The following is a 24090-nucleotide window of genomic DNA, read 5'->3' on the forward strand; positions in this document are numbered from 1 at the left end:
TTTAATTAAATAATTTTTTTTAAATTATTTTAAATTAAATTTTTAAAAATTATCAAAATATTTAAAGTTAAAAAATAATTAAATTTTTTAAAAAAAATAAATAATTTAAAATTTCAAAAATAATTTTTTTTATAAGATAATTTTTTTCACTCATCTTAAAAGCAAAAATCGTCACTCATTACACACCCACCGTTAATACATGCAAAGTTAAAGGTTGACTCACGACGATAAAAAAACAAAACAAATACGTGTGATGTTTGTTTTTTCGTTCGTTACTTGTGACTGTAGTGCATAATTTCCCACGACATTAACTTTTAATAATAATTATTAAGTATTATTAAGTACGTGTACCTTTTTGTGTTATATCGACAGAACGTCGTCGTCGTCGTCTCACATCCAAGTCAAGTTCATGTGCTCAATTTATTTGCATTCCGTTCACTTACAGGTGTTTTCGTCTTGAACAAACATAATTACTGCCTCGCTACAAATAATATTGACAGGATATCACAAAATTTGATTTCTCATCATCCTCAGCGACGACGTTAATTTTGATGAGAAACGAGACGAAAACGCCCTCCGCCGCATCTCCCGACGTGCATGCTCAAGTATCATGTGAGCGAAAAACACGCAAGAAACTCGAAAAAGGGGCAAAACCTTGTTAAACAAAATTGTCTTGCATACCGATATTGCAGTTAAAACGACGATATGTGATGTCAATAACTCGTCTTCTCATCAAAAAAAAAATTACTTGACGATCCCTGTGAATTTTTTTTATTTTTTTGGAAAATTAACAGGAAAAGGGGTTCAGTTTATTCACCTCTTCGCCAAAAAAAAAAAGTCAATAACACATGAAATAATCATAAAAAATCGAGTTCATTGAACAATTTTCGTCATATGAGCAATCCAATCTATTAAAAGAAATTTTTACAATTCCCCGAATTTAAATTGCCAAATAGCACGGCATCGAAAAATAACGAACTTTGATCCAAAAAATAAAAATAAAATTTTTCCATTTAAGGGTGTTCGTGTGTGTGGTATAAAAATAACAAACAAACGGAAGAAATTCCTGATAATAATAAAAATTATTTTTTTTTATTTTTTGCAAGTGATAAGATTCGAGTTTTATCATTTTTTGGCAAAAATTCGAAGGTTATTGATTACTATCGGTTAATTATTGGAATATGTGATAAGTGTCTCGTATACAAGTTATCGCCGGTTATTATGAAGATAAGAAGCGAAAATGACAATTCATTCAAAGGTTGTTAAGAAATTGTCAGTTTTGCGGGGTTTTTGATGGTTTTTAATCATTTTGAGGAAATTAAAGTTGATTTTGAGTTAAAAAATTGATCGATTTGAAATTAATTTAATTTTTCTTAGAAATTTCGATTATTTTTTTTAATTAAAATTTGATTAAAATCTTTCTTTTAAAACAATTTTCAATGAAAATTTTAATAAATAAAAATAAAAAAATATTTTTTTGTATTAAAAAAATTATATTTTAATAAATTTAAATAAATTAATTATTTTTTAATTTAATTTAATTTAAATAAAAATAATTTAATTTAATTTTTTTTTTATTTTAAATATAATTAATTAATTTTCCATTTAAATTTTTTTTTAACAATTTTTCTTTTTGTAGTTTTAAAAATAATTAATTAATATTTTTTTTCATTATTCAAATTATGTTAATCTTTTTTAATGCTTTTTACATATTAACAACTTTAATTCATTTTTTTTTATTAAAAAATTAATGGAAATTTAATTTTTCTTAAATTTTTTTTTTTAAATAGTTTAATTCGCTATTTTCTGAATTTTAGCATAAAAATCATAATTTTTTATTTAAATAATAAAAATTATATTTATTATTAAATAAATTAATAATTAATTAATTTATAAATTATTTTTTTAAATATTTAAAAAAAATAATTAAAATTAATTTTAAATAAAAATTAAAAAAATCTTTAATTTTAAATAAATAAATTTAAATTAATTTTTTTATCAGAATAATTTTTAAAAAATTTTTTAAAATAATTTTAAATCAAAAAAAATTTATAAATAAAAAAAATATTTGAATTTCCTGAATTTTTTCACGCAACCGGTCATCGCATCTCATCCCATATACCTCACAAAAATTAGTTTCAATGTCAAAATCTCTGTTCATAAAAATCGTGACAATTGAATATTTATTACGCGCGCGTCTTCTCTCAACTTGTTTGTTGTTGCTTATTGTTGTTGTTAAAAAAATATTTTTTTCTTATATTTTTAAATCTTTTTAGACAAGGTTGCCTTGCCTGCTTATTCACTTGTGATTTTTATGGAATTTTTTTTTACGTCAAACGGGGAAATATAATTTAATTATGAATGGTTCAAGAATCACAGTAGCGACAACAAACGGCGATTTCTTGCTCTTTTCTTTCTTTCCCACAGGCAATTAACGCACGCACGTTCTCCGCTGGTGATAAAATTTTTTTTTCGTTGATCCATGTAATCTCCTTCTGCTTAAACTTTAAACTACAAACAAAAATTCGATCCATCAAATAATTTTTTTTTCTTGAATTTCTTGAGTCAGCTGAATGGATCTCTGAGTCATACGAAAAAAAAAATCCGAATATCAATGTCAGAACGCAACGCAACAATGAACAAACAAAAAACGAAACTTACAATTTTAAAAGCTTGTCTGTCAGTCAATTGCGGAATGCGAGCAGCTTGTGTGTGGCTGAGCACCAATAAATTGATTGAATGGTAAATAATGCCTTGTAGATCTCTCTAAAAGCAAAGAAATTGAAGAAGATGAACAAAAAAAAATCGATCTATAAATAAATGTGCAGGATTTTGTGTCATTCGTCAAGTCAAGTAGAAAATTTAACTTTATTGCAAAAAAAAAACGAGATGGAATGAGGATTAAACTAGAATTTGTTTGTTTGTTTGTTCGCCCTTGCCAGTAAATTGCGGGTAAATTACGAACCACATACAGAAGCAAGAAAGTTACCAAATAGGATTAAAGTTGAATTTAATCTTCCTCTTCTTCAATTTTTTTTTCTCCTTTTATTAAGTGCTTCCCACAATTTTGCCAGCAGCAAACTTGGAAGAAAGTAAATCCCTTTCATTGGGAATTAATTTATAATTTGATTACTTTTCTCTCTTCTGATTAAATTTTGACTTTTCGAAGGGAATTAGGACAAGATTTATTTTTTTCTTTACAACAAGGTCGATTATTTCCTCTACCAAAGTTTTTTTAATTAAATATTTTTGAAAAAAAAAAATATGTTTTAATAATAATTTCAATCATGATGATCATAAAAAGTCATCAAAAGGTCGTCAGGTCTTTTGCACCAAACAATGTTTCTGTTTCTATTTTGTTTCGTTCGAAATAAAAATGAAAAATTGCTTTTTTGGGGTTAATTTTGTCTGTTATGAAATTTGTGTATAACAGTTATAACAGTTTTTTTTTATTTTTGTATAAATTTTAACTAATTTGTAAAATAAAAAATTAAATTAAATTAAAAAATTCAATTTAAATAAAATAATTAAGCAAATTTTAAAAAAAATATGAATTTAGTTTAATTAATTTAAATAAAAAATTACAAATTTCGAAGTATAACAGTTATAACAGAATTAAAATTTATTGAAAATTAAACTTAAATTGTATGAATTTATGAAAAATATTCAAAAATAATAATTTTTAATAAAAATTTTACAAAAAGAAATTTTTTATATTTCAAAAATATAAAAATTTGTGTGTATAACAGTTATAACAAAATATTAATTACAAGAATTTTTAACAAAATACTCATGAATTAACATCAATAACTCTTGAAAAATTGGAAAAAATACTTAAAATCCTTAAAAGTAAAAAAAATAATAATTTATGTTAAAAAATATCGAAAAAAAAATTGTATAACAGTTATAACAGTATGCTATTTTATTAAAAATATTTACGGAAATATAAAATAAAATTCTTAAAAATAAATTTTTCTTTTAATATTAATAAAAAACTTGCAAAATTTCAGAAAAATAATAAAAGTTTATAAGAAAAAAATTTTAAAAAAATAATAACAATTATGACAGAGTCTTTATTTATACAAATTTAATTGAAAAAAAAATTTCATACAATTTTATAAAAATTTGAATTAATAGTTCAAAAATAATTTAATAAAAATTTAAATAAATTTTTAAAATAAAAAAAAATATTAATTAAATTAATTAATTAAATTATTATTAAAATTAATTTATTTATAAAATATTAAATTAGTTATTAATTAATAAATTATTAAATTAAATTATTTATTAATTAATTAATTTTAAAATTATTAACTAAATTTATTTAAATTAAATTAATTAATTAAAATTTAATTAATTTAAAAATTAAATAGAAAAAAAATGAAAAAAAAAATACGCTTAAGTTATAATTTATGACTTTTTATCTATTTTTCTTCTAATTTTTTTTTATTGATAGAAAGATTTTTTTTTTGTAAACTCATCCAAACAATTAAAGAAGAAAAATTTTTGTATATATTTTTTTTTTATTTATAAACATTTTGTTGAATCATTTTGTTACAAACTACAACTTGGCAACTTATGGCTTGAAGGTTTTTCATATGTACCAAAAGCCAAAGAAGAAAGGCCCGTATCACCATCATCGCGAAAGACACACACGTGCGTACGGGACTATTACATCGTTCTTAACAAGCAAACAAGCGAATAAAATGTTCGCTGCTTTGTAATTCCGAGAATCAGCAACGCAGCAACATCCAAGTAATAATATAAATTTTTCCCATTTTTTTCCTTGCTTCATACGTGACCATATATGATTCGCGATGTTGCGCAGAGCGAGAGAGTGTATAAAAATTTGTTCAAGTGTCTTTGATTCTTTGCTTGTGTATTTTTTTTTGTTTTGTTTTGATTTAAGACATTCAATGGTGGTTCAGCAGAGATACTTTATAATTCATGTTCGATCATACCCACGCGCATCAGGGGACCCGCGCAAGTTGTTAAAAAGTCAGATGGTCGAGAGAGCAAGCCGAGGAGCGAGCATTTCACGACAACTAGAGAGTCTAGGCTGGTTTTTTATGTAAATCTGTAACAAAAAACAATGCAACGAATGCATGATTGCGGAAATTTCCAAGAAATTTGTATTTTATAATTTTATTATCGATTGTAATATAATAATAAATATGATAATATGAAATTTAAATTTTTATTGGAAACAATTGGTCAAGCAATGAATTTATTTTTTATTACGTTTCGACATAAATTTCATAAATTTCTTGCGAAAAAGGGAATGGCTTACCAAGTGCGGACAGATATTTATCAAAAACCCCTAATAAAACATCATCTTTATTAATACGAGTGTTGATATTTATTTATTTTAAAAAAATTTCTTCAGAATTTTCCCACCGAAAAAAATCAACAAATTTGGCAATTTAACTCAAAACAAAAAAAAAGAATCTTTCGTATATACAGAGACGAGTGGCCCCCTGCCGAGCTCACGCTGATAAATGTACCAGTGTCAAAATCAATTATCATAAATTTATTATTATATATAAATATATCACATAAACGTATCATTAGCTTCTGAAATAACTAAATACAAATCGTTTCTCGTTTTTATTTTTTTCAAAGTGGCTCTAATTAAATATATCTCATATTATTGACATGAATTTTTAAAAAAAATTCTTGATTTCATTTTATTTTTAATTTCCATTGGAATTGATAATTTATTCATATTTTTAATTAGGATATTAAACATGTGATATTTGTCTCTTTTTCTTGAATGTGAGTTTATTGGTCCAGACAAAGATTTTTATGTGCATTTTTTTTGTGTCGATAAAATCTGTGACGCCAGATTGGGATAATTTCACGCCATTTTTGAGACTTCTGAAATTTTTTAATTGCAATTATTTGGAAGGATAATTAACGAAATAAAAATTTAAATTAATATTTTTCGTTTTTTTTTAATTTTTAAAATTATAAAAAAAAATTAATGGAAAATATTTATTTTTTTAAAATATTTTTAATAAATTATTTAAAATATATATCAATAAATTTAAAAAAAATACAATTTAAATAAATTTTATAACATTTAATTAAAATTTACAAATATTTTTTTATAAAATTATTATAAATTATTTATTATAAATTAACTAATTAAACAAAAACTCTCATTAAATATTTATTTAAAATAATTTTATTAAATTTAAAAATATTTAATTAAAAATAAATTTAAAAATATTTTATTAAAAATCAAAAAAAAATTAAAAAAAAAACAAATAAATTTATTTCAAATTTGTTAAATAAATTTTAGAATATTTAATTAAAAATCTATTAAAATAGTAATAAACAAATTAAAAATTTTTTTTAATAAAAAAAAAATAATATAAATAAAAAATATAAAATATTAAAAATTATTTAAATAATATTAAAATTTATAAATTATTTAAAAATTATTATTATATTATTTATTAATTTTTTTTTATTTTTATTATTTAAAAAAATAAATTTTAAATTAATTAAATAAATTAAAAATATTAAACTAAAACTCATTAAATATTTTTTTTTTAAAATAATGTTTATTTTTTTAAAATTAATTATATAAATTTTAAAATATTTAATTAAAACTCTCATTAAATATCTTTTTTTTAAACAAATTTCATATAAAATTTATTTTTAATTTTTGATAATTTATTTAATAAAATTAAATTTATTTTTAAAAATTTTTAAAAATAAAATAAAATAAATAAATTAAATTAAAAATAAATTAAATTTTTATGTTAAAAATATTATATTAAAAAAAAATTATAAATAATTTATAAAAAATTATAAAAATATAATTTAAAAAATCCTCAAAACTCAAGATAAAATTCTATTGTTTCAAAAAATGCATCATTTCATACAAAAAAAGAAAAAAAAACTAAAAACAAACAATCAATATCTTCACCAAATATCTTGTCGAATAAATGTTCTTTCACCGATCTCCAATAAATTTATAATTTTTTTTTTATTTATTTTTGCATTCTGCCTTTTGTGTGGCTCTGGCATGACATGACAAGCATCGGCATTTGATTAATACGATACACGACAATCTCATAATTTTTTTTTTCGCGTCTCTTCATAAATTTTATGAATGAATAAACGAGATGAAGCAAACACAAAAATAATAAAAAAAAAAATCATGAAATTTGACATTGACAATGGATCTCGTTGGAGGTGTGCAGCAAATATTTGTTATACACAAGCTAGAGTTATATCACTTTTTTTGGATCACAGAACGTGACTCTAATTCATAACTCTTGTCTTTTTAATAAAATTATACATATTTACTTGTACGGAAGAAATATAAACAAGGCACAAAAAAAACATGCAGATAAATATTATTGATTATGTTCCAAAGTGAATTTGTATCGCGCTTCAAACGACATGAACGGAAAAATCACGACAGATGACTAACAGACATTGTGTCTCTCTTTTTTTCTTGTTTTTTTTTCAAGTTCAAGGTCCGCAGTCCTCCTCCTTAACGCGCGAAACTCTAAAAAAATGCCTCCAGTTCTTTATGATTTTCTGAAAAAAAAAAATATCGAAAAGAAAGAAATTAATAATTTTCACATGCAAACGAATATTTTTACACTCACGCCCGCCTCTTTATCGACGATTTCGCTATGCATCGCCGAGCTTCGTTACAGTACATTAATTGAGCTGTGTTTGTAGGGCAACCTTTGGAAGTGCCTCGCAGAAAGGTTCCGCATAAGGAAATTTATGGAGTGTTTGGTCACCCTAACGAAGAAAAAAAATTCATTTCCAATCATTCGCACAATAATAAAATATTTAAAAAGAAAGAAAGAATTTACACTGTTCGCGTTCTTTTTTTAGCTCGCCTCGCGTAGAAGAAGACGAAACGTATTAAAAATCAAAAAGAGGCGTGACAATCTTGTTGTAATAAACGAGCTGGAAATTTTTTTATCATAATTTTATTGTATGTTGAAAAAAAAAAGTTTATTTATTGGTACTGCACTCGTATGCGCTTTCAGGACATTAATTATTATTATTTTATTCGAAAAAGATGCATTTTATCATTTTTTTTTAAATAAAAAAAAAATCAATATTTAATTTAAAATATTATGAAAATTTTCGTTTTTTTTAATTCTTATTTTTTTAATATTTTTTAAGAATTCTTAAATTATTTTAAACTAAATAAATTAATGAATATAATAATTTTAAAAAATATATTAATTGTATGATAATTTTCTTTCAAGACATTAATAAAATAAATTTAATGTTATTTAAATAACAATTTTTTTAAAAGTTTTTTTTTAAACTTAACTAAATAAAGAAATTTCAGATATTATAAACAAAAAAAAAATAATTTAATTTTTTTAATAAACATGAAAATTAAATTACCTAATTAAAATAATAATAAATAATAAAATAATATTAATTTACAATAAAAAATAAATAAATTTAATAATAATGAAAAATTGATAGATAATAAAAAATTTTTCTAAAAGAAATATTGTTAAAAACTTTATTTTTTTTTATAATTTTAATATAATCCTGTTAGATAAAAATTTTTAGATTTTAAAAATAAAAAAAATTAATAACAAAAAAAAAAAAATAATAATAATAATATACAATATTATTCTTTATTAATTAATGAAATTATTACGATTTTTCATTTTTTTTTATTTTTTTCAATTTTTTTTTTAATTTTAATAAACTTTAATTAAATAAAAAATAATAATATATAAATTTAAACTTTGAATTTATTTTTAATAAATTTATTTATTATTAATATTTATTTTATTAAAAAAAAATATTATTTTTTTTTAAAAAAATACTAAAAATTAATTTTAAGATAAAAAAATTTTATTAAAAAAATTTTAAAATATTTTTTAATATTTAATTTAATTTAATTAATAAATTAATTTTTTAAATAATTAATTTAATTTATTTATTGAATTAAATTAATATTATCAAATATAATTAAATTTTAAAAAAAATCACAAAATTTCTCCTCATAATGCAAACACAAGGAAAAAATCAATAACCACACAATTTTTCCTACTGTCCTCTATTTTTGTCCGTTAACGCAAACCCGTACTGGTCACACAATAATATAAAATAGTAAAAGTTACGGTGTGACAACAATCAACATTATTAGGTAAACATGGACTGTCTCGGTGAAAATTTCATTTTTCGCGTTCAACTCACTGCTGGGAAAATGTCGTCGTCGTCTGCGCAGAACGCAATGTTGACATTTTTGTCTACCGCGCCATCCATCCACAGTTATTTCTGTATTGCGTAGCGAAAAAAAAAGTTGTTTTAATGCGTTTCTTGACACCTTCAAATTTATAGTGGCAGTTAATCGATATTGTAGACAACGCACAACAACAACTCTGGGGTTAAAATAACTGCGAGGCATTTGTGTGAATAAATCACGGCGTGCGCGCTTTGGGAACAGTTTATGTGAATCGCGATAAGAGAACGGCAAAAAAATTGTATTTTTGTATTTTTTTTCGAGTGTGGCAGCAGCAGCGTGCAAATCTTTATCTGTCGCCGTTCTTGTTGTTGCCGTGTACAAATAAATAAAAAAGGGGATAAAAACATAAATCTAAGCGACCAATCACATGTATAACGACAGACGATACTTAGCAACCCCATTGCTATATAATGCCTTAGCAACGGTTTTCCCTGTTTTTTTTTTGCCGTTTTGTATTATCACCACGCCCTTGTTATCCTATCTCTCTCTTGTGCCGAGTCTATCGATGTACTTTCGAGATATACATTAATAATTTTATTCACAAGACGTTCCTTGAGACATTTATCTTCTTTTGCGTTTTTGTCCCTTTAACTCCCTTGCTACGAGAATTTCGTGCAAAAACTCGCAAGAGAGAAAAGTTATCGATTTTACATAAACATTTATGTACTAAAATTTTACACAAATACCAACAACAACGAAAGGAAGATCCTTGCGCGTGCTTCGACTATCCTCTATTATTATATATATTTGTATCAACTCTCTCCTGTGTTACATATATATTTAATATATACAATATATGAGGCTGTTACAATTTTCGAAAATGTTTCATATCGTAAATAAATAAAAATAAAATAAAATTTTAATATAATTTTTTAAATATTTTAATTATTTATATTATATTAATAATAAAAATATAATTATATATATTATGATTAATTATATATAATTTTTGATTTTTTTAAAGATATTTCTTTAAATTTATTTTAAACTTTAAAATTTAAAGCCGAAAAATTCTTAAAATTACTAAATGAGCATTTAATTCATTTAATTTTTTATTAGTTATGATTAATTATAATTTTTAATATTAACATATTAAGTAATAATAATTCAATATATAATTCCTTATTATTATTTTTTTTATTAAATTAAATTATTAAAATTAAATTAAATTAATTAATTATTAATTAAAATTAAATTATTAAATTATTTTTTATTTACATAATTAAATTAAAAATTTTTCAATTTTTTTTTTCAAGTTAATTTTTTTTTTTTTTTTTGAATAATCAGTTTGTTTTAAACAATAAAAATTTTAAATTAAAAAAAAAATATTTTACTAATGTAAATATTATTATTAATAATAAATTAAAAAATTACTTATTTTTTTTTTAGAGTTTCGAATAATTCGTTAATTATTTTATTTTTTTTTATATTATGAAATTATTAATTTAATTCCCAATATATATAAAAATTTAAAAAAAATAAACAAAAATGATTTTTGAGTTGATTTTAATTAAAATTTATGAAAAATGAATAAAAATATTTTTTAAAAATTATTTTTATATTTTTTAAAAAAATTTTTTACTTAAAAAAATCATTAAAATTTCATCCAAAATTATATATTTTGCTACAAAAGTTTTAAAAATAAATAATTTTTTAATTAATATCAAAAAATTTTATTTTTTTAAACAAAAATATATTAAAATATATTTTTAATATTTTTTTTATTAATTATAAAATTCTCTAATTTTATAATTTAATTAACTTTATTTAAATTGTCAAAAATATTTTTTTAATTTTATTTAAATAAATTTATTTATTTTTATTATTCATATTCAATAACTTAAAGGAAAAATAAAAAATATTCTTTAAAATTGTAATGACCTAATATTAATTTTTCATAGTCATGCCAACATTCCAACATATTTCTGATGAGCAAATATTATAAATATAAATATTTTTTCATAAAAATACCTCACAAGGCCACATAAAATTAAGTAATTTTCGTTAAATATACCGCGTACATCGATTAAATTTATCGGAATACTATTATTATATACAATATATATGTTGTTAACAATTGCATATGAACTTCAACTTTGCACTTGCCGTTTCATAATATTTATTAATAATAATATATAATAATAATAATAAAATTTTGTCGGTATGTTAAATGAATAATGAGAACAAATAGGCGTGTTTTGTAGCAAAAAAAAAACTATAAAAAAGGTTACTAGGCGGACAAACTTGATTTATGATTGTTATTGCTGATTTTTGTTTAAAAAAAATCAAATAAATCGAAAAAATCAATACAATAAAAATTTATTATATATTTTATATATAAATAAATAATTAGCCTTGCAAATTGATAATAATACTTCAGCTCGCTTTTAAAATAAAAAAAAAATGATTACGGGATTCGATTGTTTGTGTTTATAATGTTATTTAGGAATAAATTAACAATAAACGTTTGTTTAACACGTTTTTACAGTAAGCTTGTCTATTATTTTACAAACGAAAAAAAAGTTTATTATCGTTGGAAGCGAAATGCTAGTTACTTGCTTGAGCACAACTTGATTGAGCAATAACAAGTCTTGAGAACAAAATTACGAAAAAACAATCGATACTTGTAAAAAAGACCTTGGATGCGTTTTTTAAATGTTTTATGTATATTTTAAGTATAAATTGTATTATTTATAATAGAATAATAATTAACATTATTTGAATAAAATATCGGTGAATTTTATAGGAAATTCGACTTACTTTTAAAAAAATTGTCTTGAATAAATTAAAACGCATTCATTCTATTTTTTTATGAATTTTTTATATATCTTCAATTCACGCAACGCTCTTTTCACGTAATAATAACAAAATTCAATTGTGAGGAAATTAAAGAAATAAAAATATAATTTCCCTATATATATTTTTTTTCTTGTGCCTATAAATAAACTTCCTGTCTGATTGTCTTCTGCTCGATCTCGTGTTAATGCTAATCATGATGGCGTGTGCTAACTAACTTTACTTTTTTTTTTAAATTGTAATTCTAGCCAATTATTAATATTATTAAAATTAGCCTAAAATGTTTGTTTAACGAGAAAATCGAACGAAAGTTGAACAGATGATTGATTTAAATTAGCTAAAGATGTTAAAAAAAAAATTTCTTATAAAAGAAGAAAAAAATATGGAGCTCGTGTGCATGATGATTCTTATTATTTCATTATATTTATAAGTTATTAGCCATGAAATATGTTCAATATGTTATTTATTTAAAAAGTTTATTAAAAACTAATCTTAAGAGCATTTGGATTGAAATTTTGAAGAAAGATGAAAAAAAAGTGCGGACTCATGCCACTTTTTTTGGAGTACATAATAATAATCATAATCTTCGGAGAGGTTTATAAAATGTTATAATAATAAAAAGGTACAAAAAGTTTTTTTTTGTATTTTTTTAGAAGAAACACTTGAATCATCGTTCAATGTAATAATAATAAAAAGAAGAAAAAAAATGTTGAGTTAGAAATTTGTTTGAAACATTTTAAGGGGTTTTAAGTATTTTGTAAATAAATACTAAAGTTATTTATTTGTAAATAAATAATAAATGTATATTATTTTTTATATATTTCTTTATATTATTAACATATAGAAAAATTATTTTTTATTATAAAATATATTTTTTTAAATTTTTTTTCAATAAAATTAATTTTAATAAAATTTATTAAACTAAAAATAATTTATTTAAATAATAAAATAAGTTAAAAATATTTTTAAAAAATATGTTTTAGTTAAAAAGTTAAAAAAAAAATAATAAATATAAATTGTTAATTTAATTTAAACATAAAATATTTTTTTTTAAATATTTTTAATTATTTAATTATTTAAAAAAATATTTTTAATAACAAGTTTTATTTTAAAAATAAAAATAAACATATATTTTATAATAAAAAATAATTTTTCTTAATAATATAATGTTATAATAATATATTATAATAATATTATTTATGTTAATAATATAAATATAATAAAATCTATTTTTTTAAAATTAGATTAAAATTTAAAAAATTATTCTGAAAATCGAAATAAAATAATGTATAATAAATAATAATAATAAAAATTAAAAAAAATACAATAGAAATTTTGAATAAATTATAAATATTAATATTATTAAAATAATAAAAATATTAAAAAATAATTATATTTTTTTATTATAATATTTATATATTTATTATTTTTATTTATTTTCTATTTTTATTTAAAAAATTATTTAAAAGTTTATTTATTTAAAACTTAATTATTAATTATTTTTTTTTTATTATTATTATTATTAGTAATATAAATATTATACGAAAAATAATAATAAATAAACCAGCTACCGTTGTTTGTTTATTTTATTTAACATTTTCAAGTCAAATTTTTATATAAAAAGCGAAAAAATTTTACACTTTTAACTATCAAAAATATTGATCGCTACATTGACCACATGTTGCGATAATATTATATATAGTTCACTACTGACTGTCATGAGAACTTTTCTGCTTTTTAACATTAATATTATATTAAATATTTATACATATAAAAATATATTTTTTTACTAAAAAAATCTAAATCAGTTTAATTTATGATTTTTTTAGTTTTTCTTTTTTTTATATATTTTTTTTAAAATGAATTCTCATCATATATAAAAAAAGAAGATTTAATTATCTTGCCTTTGGTGATGTTTCTGTGTGTGAAATGTTTTCATGCAAGTTGCGACACGATGCGAACTCGACAAGACAGGATATTGATAAAGATTAATATTTATCATCCTCTTGCGTTGTTGCAGATATTTTTTTGATTTATTGCTGTGTTTTTCGCTCTCAAGTACATCAATAATTTTTACACTCTACCGTTTTGTTGTTACTTTGTCGAGTTACTAACTGGGAGGATTCTCAATGTTTGTTTGGACTTGAAAAGTTGTAATATTCAAGAAATGCTTGTTCATTGTTACTTTTTGAAAAAAAAAAATATTAAACATTTATTTAAAAAATAGTTAAAAATCATTCAATAGTCCTTAGGGAGCTAATCATTAGATTGATCAACACACCTCTCTCGTTCGATGGTCGATCGATTTATAAATGTTTGTTTGGTCATTGACATGATCCTGAAGACCTTATAAAATTTCAGAACTAAAACAGGGGCTTGTTTAATATAAATGTTATAAATGACAATGCAGAAAATAATTTTTAATAAATTCCATTGTGAGAAATTTAAAACTTATGAAAATTTCCGAGAAATTATATTTTTTAAAAAAATTTTAATATAAATGTATTTATTTATCATCAAAAGATGCGCCTCACTTTACTTTACTTATGAAGAACAAAAAAATGTAACTTGAAACTTTTTTGTTGTATAAAAAAGTATAAAATATATTAAAAACATGAAGCAACCTTCTAACACCTTTCTATGACACTTTTATCCATTCCTTTCACTGTTTGTTGTCGTTTCTTTTATTATTATATTTTTTTCTTCTTTTATTTAACACAAAAGAAGGCTTTCATATACGAATAACAAACATATATATAAATTTTGCGGTAAAATATTAATAAAATAATAATAATAATAAACATTTCTCATACATTTGTCCACTCTGGAGAATAGACATCAGAAGACAGTTGATACGAATCTTGAAAACAATTAACATTTTTTTTTTCATCATATATATTTTTTCTTACCGCGTTTCGTGGAAAAAATGCGGTTATATAGAAGAAATGTCCGTTAGATATTTTTTTAGGACAAATTTTCTTCAGTAATTTTTTCTGTTGATAAAAAAGTTAAAAATATAAGAGAAAATTTAAGACAATTCAAATTGTTAACTGGGGTCAAAATTTTAAGAATTTGTAAGTTGATAATTTAAATTGTTAACTGGGGTCAAAATTTTAAGAATTTGTAAGCTAACAATTCAAAATGTTAACTGGGGTCAAAATATTAAAAATTTGTAAGTTGATAATTCAAATTGTTAACTGGGGTCAAAATTTAAGAATTTGTAAGCTGACAATTCAAAATGTTAACTGGGGTCAAACTTTAGAATGGGCATTAGGATAAAAATTTGTTCAGTTCACATTTTAAATCCTCAGCCCAATGCAAATTCTTAAAATTTTCACCCCAAAGCACATTTTATAAAATTTTGTCCCAGTTAACATTTTATTTGTATTTTAAAAATTTAAACTTGAAAAAATTTATCAAAAAATACACCTTCGTTAGTTGATTTTTTCAAACGATAACTTTATAAAAAAACTTTTCATCGTCTTATTAAACGACTTTTTTTCTGCTTTAATATTCTCTAAACAAAAAAAAACGTACGAGAGATAATTTGGGTTATTTTTATCGTATTTGAAAATCAACTACTGTCATAAATACACACAATTTTAATCTTGATACCGCAAAGTCGCTAATGTGAGTCGCGAGTTATTATTTTATTATAATCCAATTTTATATACATTTATTTTGATTTAATAAATAAAAATAAAAAAAAATAAATAAACGAGTTAATTGATTGGAAATTATATACTACCGATGATTATTGCTGTCACAAGTGAGATGTGAGATTAGCTTGTTGCTGCTTATGTTACATGAAAAGTCAATGAATCCACCTACGATAAGCCGCCATTCATTCATAAAATCAATCAAAAATAATTAGAATGAAGTGGACAAGAACAGGAAGTACACGTTCAGTCGCGAGAAATGTCAATTGTCAAAAAATTCTTTTATTTTTTTTATTAAGTCGTCATTTGTTTAAAATAAAAAATAAAAGAAAATAAATAATAAAGATTGTTTTAAAAAAATATATATAATAAAAAAAAGTCATTCTCGAATCATTAATAATGAAAAAAAAAAATTGGGACTCACCAAAAAAAAATTTTTAATGTACATAAGTAGCGTTTGTTGTCTCATTCCAGTCTCATTTATATCGATATTAGGACGTCCATGTTCAATTTCTGTCTAAGCTATTTCCTCTTCTCCAACGTATTTAATGTATATTAAAATAATAATAATGAAAAAAAAAATCGGTTCATCATCGATCTATGTCAGACCGACAAGAAGTGACAGCAAGACGACGGTGTGTCTCATGAAAAAAAGTGAGATTTATAAAAATTAATTGATCGGATTCGTGTACTTACGAACGAAAACAAGTAAATAATAATAATAAATGAAACATGATTCGCTTATTTATAAAAAAAAAATAATAAGAACAAAATAAAAAAAAATCTATCCATTAAATGTTCGTTTTTTTGTGAAATGAATTGTTAGTTATTTTAACTTTATTTTTTTTTTTTGTATGAAAAGTAGAGAGAAGACATTGTTGTTCGTGCATTTTTTATTTATTTTGAAAAATGTACAAAAAATTCCTTGTTTTGTGCAACTTAATAATTTTTTGTCATTTTTTTTTCTTTCTTTGCAGTCATTACAAAGCGCGGCACGACGAGCCGGTACATCGTGTGCAAATTGTAAAACAACTACAACAACATTATGGCGGAGGAATCAAGGTGGCGAACCTGTGTGTAATGCTTGCGGACTTTATTATAAACTACATAACGTAAGTTGTTCTTTTTTTTTGCTTTTTTATAAGAAAAAAAATTTCTTTTAATGAGCATTAGTGTAAAACATTGGGAAACATTCTATTGTGTTGGTTGAAAGAGGTCAGAAAAAAAGTTTATTCGTGATTTAATTTTTTTAATATATTTATTTTAGTTTAAAAGTAAAATATTGAAATAAAATTTAAAAAAAATAATTTTAAATAAAAAAAAATTAATTTTAAAAAAAATTTAAATAAAAAATTTTTTTTTAATATTTAAAAAAAAATTAATTTTTAATTATAAAATATATTTTTTTTAATATTTTAAAATGATATTTTATTTCAAACTAATTTTTATAATAAATATTTTTTTTTATATTTAAATAAATTGAAATAATTAAAATTTATAAATAATATTTTAAAAAAATAATGAATATAATTTACAAAAATATTATTTATTTACTAAGTATTATTATATTTAATTAAAATTTAATATTATTTAATTATAATATTATTTATTCATATTATATTTATTTTTAATTTATTTTGGTAAAATTAAATAAAATAATTTTAAAAATTAATAATATTTCAAAATTTAAATTAAATCAAATTTTAATTTACTTTTAATTTAAAATTAAATAATTTTTTAAAATTTTATTTATTTTTTAAATTTTAAATTATTTACTTGAATTTTAAAAAAAATCAAAAAAATTAAATATTTAAAAAAAAAAAAATTTAATATAAATTAAGAATTTAAATAAATATATTTTATTTATCATAAAAAACCTCCTTAAAAATAAATCCCGATACTTGTAAAATTAAAATTTATTTTTTATAATTAAAAAAATAAAATAAAATTAATTTATTTAATTAAAAAATAAATAAAATTAAGAATTAAATTAATTAAAATAATTTTTCAAATTTATTAAAAAAAATAAAATTATAAAAAATTAAATTTTGAATTATTTTTAAAAAATATTTTTCAAATTTTATTAAAAATTATGAAAATAAATATTTTTTTATCACACAAAAATCAAATCCCGACACTTGTCAAAAGATGCATGTGTGTGGCGCGTGTCGTCTCACTCGCAAAAATAATCATTGACTTGCATCTCGTTACGCTCGATTTAACAACGACGACTTTCTAGTCTTCTATCATTTTTTTTTATTATTATAAATTTCAAATCAAAGGGACCAAAGCGATTGCGCGTGCTTTGCCATTTATGAGCTGTCTGTGTGGTTTTTTTTCCTTTTGAACGAAATAAAATAATGAGATAATCATTTAAAAACATTTATTTACTCGGAAAACGCAAATGACGCGTTTTCATCATTTCAGAGCAGAATCAGATAAGGGAAAAAAGTTCCTTAATTAAGATGCGTTTCCAGTGCATTTGAACTAAAATACGGGTGATGCTGTGATGATGATGATGAAAACATAAATAAATGTTTAAAAAAAAATATTTTTTTTTAAATACAAACGAAATCTGATAAAAATCTGTCTATTTTTCTGTTACTTTTTATTTTTTTAATGAAACATTTACATTTTTTTTATTTACAAAAAAAAATTATACACGAAAAAAATTAACAATTATTATTTCACTTACTTTAAATAAATAAATAATAATAATCACGGTAATTTATGTGAGACTCGTATACAATTTCCGAATAAAAAAAGTTCAAAAAGCCACAAATTTAACATATTTTTTTTGTACGAAAAAAACACAATGAGTCGTAAAATGAGTTTAACAAGTTTTTTTGAGGTATCACAGAAAAAAAAACGAAACATAGTTCACGAGAGAGAGACGAACGACGGCTAAAATCAAAGGAAGACATGTTGTCACACGAAAAAATAAAAAGTTGCGTTATTTTTTATTTAAACGACACTTGAATATGAAATTTTTTGAGTAAAATTTATTTGCTGATTTTTTTTGGCATGACTCAATATGAGAAAAAATAAAATAAATATTTCAAAGTGGTCCATGTTACCTAGAAAATTCTTGGAAGCATCATCACATCAAAGTCGATTTGGACGACAAAGATTCGTTATCTAACTTTTTTTTGTTAATGTTTAATTTTAAAATGAATAAATTCATATAAATAAAAGTTTTATTTATAATTTAATTACGAATCTTTCTCTCTCTGCTTTGAAATCCGGGCCAAGTTGTGATCAGATAACAATCTTTTTAAATTAATATTTTACGAAAGCAAATTAAAATTTTGTGGAAATATTTTTTTTATACATTTTTGTTTATTTTAATAAAAAATTTGCGAAAAATAATTATTATTTTAATTAATTATTTATACAAAAAATATATTTATTTTTACAAAATTAATAAAAATTTAAAAAAAAATAATAATCATTATTATTATAATTATATTTTTTATTAAAAAAATATTTTTTGTATAAACTTAATAATAATTAAGTTAAAAATAATAATTATTTTAATAAAATTATTAATTTATTAATATATAAAAAATATTTACATATACAATATTAATAAAAATAAAGAATAATAATTATAAAACTTATTATAACTATTATTATAAAAACTATTTATTATAATTATTAACTTATTTTTCATTATTTTTTATTACTATTTAAACTTATAATATTTGTTATATAAAACATTTTTTTTTGTACAAATATGAAAGGAAATAATAAATTAATTATTATTAATAATAAATAAATTAATAATAAATATTAAATTTTTGTGGAAATATTATTTTTACAAAAGTTTTAATATTTAAATAAAAATTTGCGAAAAATAATTACTTTTTAATAAATTATACAAAAAATTATTATTATTTATACAAAAAAAAACTATATTTATTTATACAACATTAATAAAAATAAGTAATAATAATAAAAATTATTATAATTATATTTTTAATTAAAAATCATGATGTTTATTATATAAAAAATATATTTTTGTATAAATTTAAAAACAAATAATAAAAAAATTATTATTTTTCGCAATGTTTATTCATTATATTAAATATTCAAAAACTCAAGTAAATAAAAAATATCAATGTTAATGTTCATGTTAAACATTAGAAACGCTCACTGATTTCAATTTTCATACAAAAAATAACTATCATTATCATTATACATATATGATATATACTAATTTTTGTGATTTACTTGTTACTCTATAATGTTTTATCATAAAAATAATGATAAATTTTAGAATACACAAATTGATCAAGTAAAGTTACACATGATAATATATAATATTAATGTACGTAATAATAATAATAATTGAAAAATGTCCCGAGCACATTGCGAAACACACTAAATGTGGCGCGAAAAATAAGTTACATGTCGAGTACAAGCACAATATTAAACATAATCTTATCTACCGTCGTTATAATAATAATTTTGATTTTACTTTTATTACATTTTGGCATAAAAAGTAACTTTAACATGAAATTCGGTTCAGAGAGCAATAGCATGTAATTTTTGGTGCTTAAGTCCAATAATGTCACAGTCGTTTCGTTTATTTTTTTTTTTTTTTCATATTAAAATTAAGAAACAAAATCAGGTCTTTGAACACCAGTGAGCTGAAAGAAATTTTTATGAGCATGTATGAATAAATAAATAAAATAATATCATAAAGTCCAGACGTGATTAATTATCGTATCGCCGTAACTCGTGTACGAAGGTCCAACTAAAAATATTTTCTAGTTTAATCGTGATCTCTTTTTTTTTCTCTCTCTCCTTTATTGTTATTATTATTGTTATGTCAAACAATTTTAACGCTGAACATTTATTATATGCCCCCAAAAAATGTTGTGCGTTACCTGACGACGACGACGACTTGGAGATATTTCAACTCTGATAATCTTAATCCGCAATTCATAAACATTTGAGGAAAATTTTTCGTCGAGTACGAAACGAGTAGCCGAGAGAGAGTTTATTTAATTTTATGGTTGAATATTTATTTTTGTCGCGCGCGCGAGTAACTTTAATATATCCTAATATTATTCAGATGATAAGAATCTCATATACATTTGCATGTAACAGGTCCCTTCAGCATATTAATCCTTATCGTGTAGAACATTTAATAATAAAAGTTTTACCTACCATGGGGTTTTCTGTTTTTTCTTGTGTGTGGGGGAGTACTTAAAATAAGTAGTAGATGAGAAAAAGGAGAGAGAATAAAATTAAATTACACGCAATTTAACCTTTTTTCGGTTTGGACAAACTTAGAAATTAGTTTGAATATTAATTAGGCAGGAGTGATAATTAAAAATGTTTCACTTTTCATTCTAAGTTTTTAAATTTTATTTTTTTTTAAATTTTTCTAAAATATCAAAATTTTATATTTTAACCTGTTCGAATACTTTATTAAAAAATTTCAATAAATGTCAATTTAAAAATTGACCGTTAAAAATTTGAGAATCGCTTTTCTGCTAATTCAAACTAAAATTATTTTAATTTTTTTATTTTAAACAAAAAATAATCAAAATTTAAAAAAAAAAATTTTAAATATTTTTTAATCAAATAAAATTTTTAGAAATCAAAAAATCCAAAACTGTCAATTCAAAATTTGACAGTTAAAAATTATAAAATCGATTTTTAGCTAATTTGACGTAAACAAATTTAAAATTTTAAAATTAATCATGAAAAATTTTGAAAATAAATGAAAAAAAATTCACAAAAATTTTAAATTTAGCTACAAATTTTTAAAACGTCAATTCAAAAATTTGACCGTTTGAAATTAAAATATTTTTAATGTTTATAATTTTTAATAAATTATTGTTAATTTTAAACATTTATAAAAAAAATTCAAAATTAATTTAAATTTTCAAAAACTTAAATTAAAATTATTTATTAAAAATCTAAAAAATAAGAAATATTTAAAAAAAATAAATTTTAATTAAAAAATTAAATAAAAATTAAATAAATTAAATAAATAAATTAAATTAAATTAAATAAATTAAATTAAAAAAAAGTTAAATAATTTTTTTTTAAATGCTTAATTTAATAAATTAATTAAAAAATTAAATTTAATAATTTATTCAGAATAAAAAAATCATAATTTTTTATAAAAATTCGTAAGAATAAAAAATTTCAATGAAAAAAAAAATTGCTTCGTCCTCTAAATAATAATAATTTCCCTTTAAAAAGTACAAAAAACCGCTCTAAGCAAATTTATTAGGAAAGAAAATTAAACACCTTTTATACATTTTGTCGCTACGTCGCTTCATCATAAACTGTATCAATTTCTTATTTTTTTTTATATTAAAATAATATTATTTGCGAATAACAAAAGAAAGTAAAAGGGCGGTAAAATTGCACAAATGACAAACAAAAAAAAAGTAGGTTGGTTGCATCATCCTCTTACCTATTTTGTTATTAAGTACCTTGATGCCAAAGTGCTTTCTTTCCTGTTTTCCATTATTATTACTTATTATTCTATAAAAAAAGGCATTTTAAAAGGTAATTGATATCTTTTTGTGTCAGGGACCCCGATACCGATTATTGTTGCCTCTATTATTCGGCATTTTTCTATTTTTTTCACAATAAAATGCAAAAATATTGCAACAAATGTTGTTTGTCCTGCGCAAGTAATTCGATGCCAACTACATTGTGCAATCAATTGGAAAAGCTTGAGGATTATTGAATTGATTTGGTCCATTTCACGCTTCAATGCGTCCCGAAATGCGAAAGAAAAACTTTAATTGAATCATTTTAAAAATGATAATTGACGCGCTTTTCGTGTCGAACAAATTAGAAGTATTTTGTAAGCCGAATCGGTACTTAAATGGTCCCATTTTTTGTGTTTACCACGAAAAAAAACCGACTCAGTAACAATGTTTCCTAAGCCGCATAAATCATTCTCGTTTTTTTGATGTTTTTTTTAGTTAAATAAAAAATGCACATAACTAATGTTACAATTTTTTTGTTTTCACAGGTTAACCGACCATTAACAATGAAAAAAGAGGGAATCCAGACGCGGAATCGTAAATTATCGTCAAAGTCGAAGAAGAAAAAGGGCATGCCGGGTTCGTGTCTTCCGCTTGGCAGCCATTTAGGAGATCTAATGAAGCCACTTGATCCGACAAAGGGCTTTGGAGGAGGCTTTTCGTCAATGGGTGAGTTTCAAATTTGAAGATTTTTGAGAAATTTTTATTTATTTGGTTTTTTTCGTGGTTTAGGACAACACGGACATTTATCGAGCGGATTACATCCGGCGCATACACACATGCACGGAGGATGGTATACGACAGGCATGGGCTTGGGAGGATCCGGAGGTCTCCAAAGTGGCTTCGGCTCAAGTGCGTTAGGAGGCGGCGTTGTGCCACACTCGCAAGGCTACCATTTGGGACTGAATTCAATGGTGAGTTAATATTTTTTTATATTTTTATAAATTTTTCTTAATATTATTTTGAACTTTTTTCAAAAATCAATACAAAAATTTTTATAAAAAAATATTTATTTAATAAATAAATTTAAATTATAATTAAAAAATTATATTTTTAAATTAATTAATTAAATTTATTTATTTTTTTTAAAACTAATTTTAATTAAAAAAATTTTAATTAAATTTTTAATTTTAATTTAATAAAATAAATTTAAAATAATGTTCAAACAATTTTTATTTAAAAACAAAAAATTTAGATAAAAAAAAAAATATTTAATTATTTAAAAAAAAAAATAATTTTTAAAAAAAAAATTTAAAAAATAATAATAATTGGAAAATTAAAAAAAAATATTAAAAATTTATAAATATTAAATTTTTGAAAATTTTTGTAAGTAATTTAATTAATATATTTTAAGACTTTTAAAAAAATTTGATTTAAATTTTTTATAATTTTTTTTTTGTTTTTTTATAATTGATAAAAAAAAAATTTAAAAATTAAAAAAAAATATTTTCATAAAAAATCAACCAATTTTAACAAAAACCAATTTTTCTTTCTAATTTCCAGAGCGCATGGCGACCTGAATACACATGATGGAACACCAACGGCAACTTAAACAATAATTTCTTTGAATTCGGTTCATCCTCGACATCTCCGACAAAGCTCTTGCAACAAGATGAAAGCCAAGTACAAAATATTTAAGTTTATACCGTGATAATGTGAATTTAAAAAAAAAATAATTTGTACGAAACCAAGTAGAGAGACTCAAAAAAAATTTCAATAACAAGCAATACATTAGTTAAAAAAAAAATATTTGGCCACTTGAGCAACATGTTCCTAAAAAAAATTACAATGATAGATTCACTCATGAACAAAAAAAAATTAAAAAAAATAAACCACACACACAAAATGGACGTTAAAAATG

General features: G+C 21.1%; 1 protein-coding gene across 2 annotated transcripts in view; it reads left to right on the forward strand.

The window, feature by feature from the left end:
* The window catches only part of LOC134834921 (GATA-binding factor C), a 57001-nt gene extending 33196 nt beyond the window's left edge, over window positions 1–23805 (forward strand). For both annotated transcript variants that reach the window (XM_063849728.1, XM_063849727.1), the window contains exons 4-7: window positions 16686–16820; window positions 22718–22898; window positions 22962–23143; window positions 23733–23805. In XM_063849728.1, coding sequence (XP_063705798.1) covers window positions 16686–16820; window positions 22718–22898; window positions 22962–23143; window positions 23733–23759 — 525 coding nt within the window. In that variant the 3' untranslated portion in view covers window positions 23760–23805. The remainder of the gene's footprint in view (window positions 1–16685; window positions 16821–22717; window positions 22899–22961; window positions 23144–23732) is intronic.
* Window positions 23806–24090: the final 285 nt, after the last annotated feature.

Source organism: Culicoides brevitarsis, chromosome 3 (genome assembly GCF_036172545.1).
Source record: "Culicoides brevitarsis isolate CSIRO-B50_1 chromosome 3, AGI_CSIRO_Cbre_v1, whole genome shotgun sequence".
NCBI classification, from domain to species: domain Eukaryota; kingdom Metazoa; phylum Arthropoda; class Insecta; order Diptera; family Ceratopogonidae; genus Culicoides; species Culicoides brevitarsis.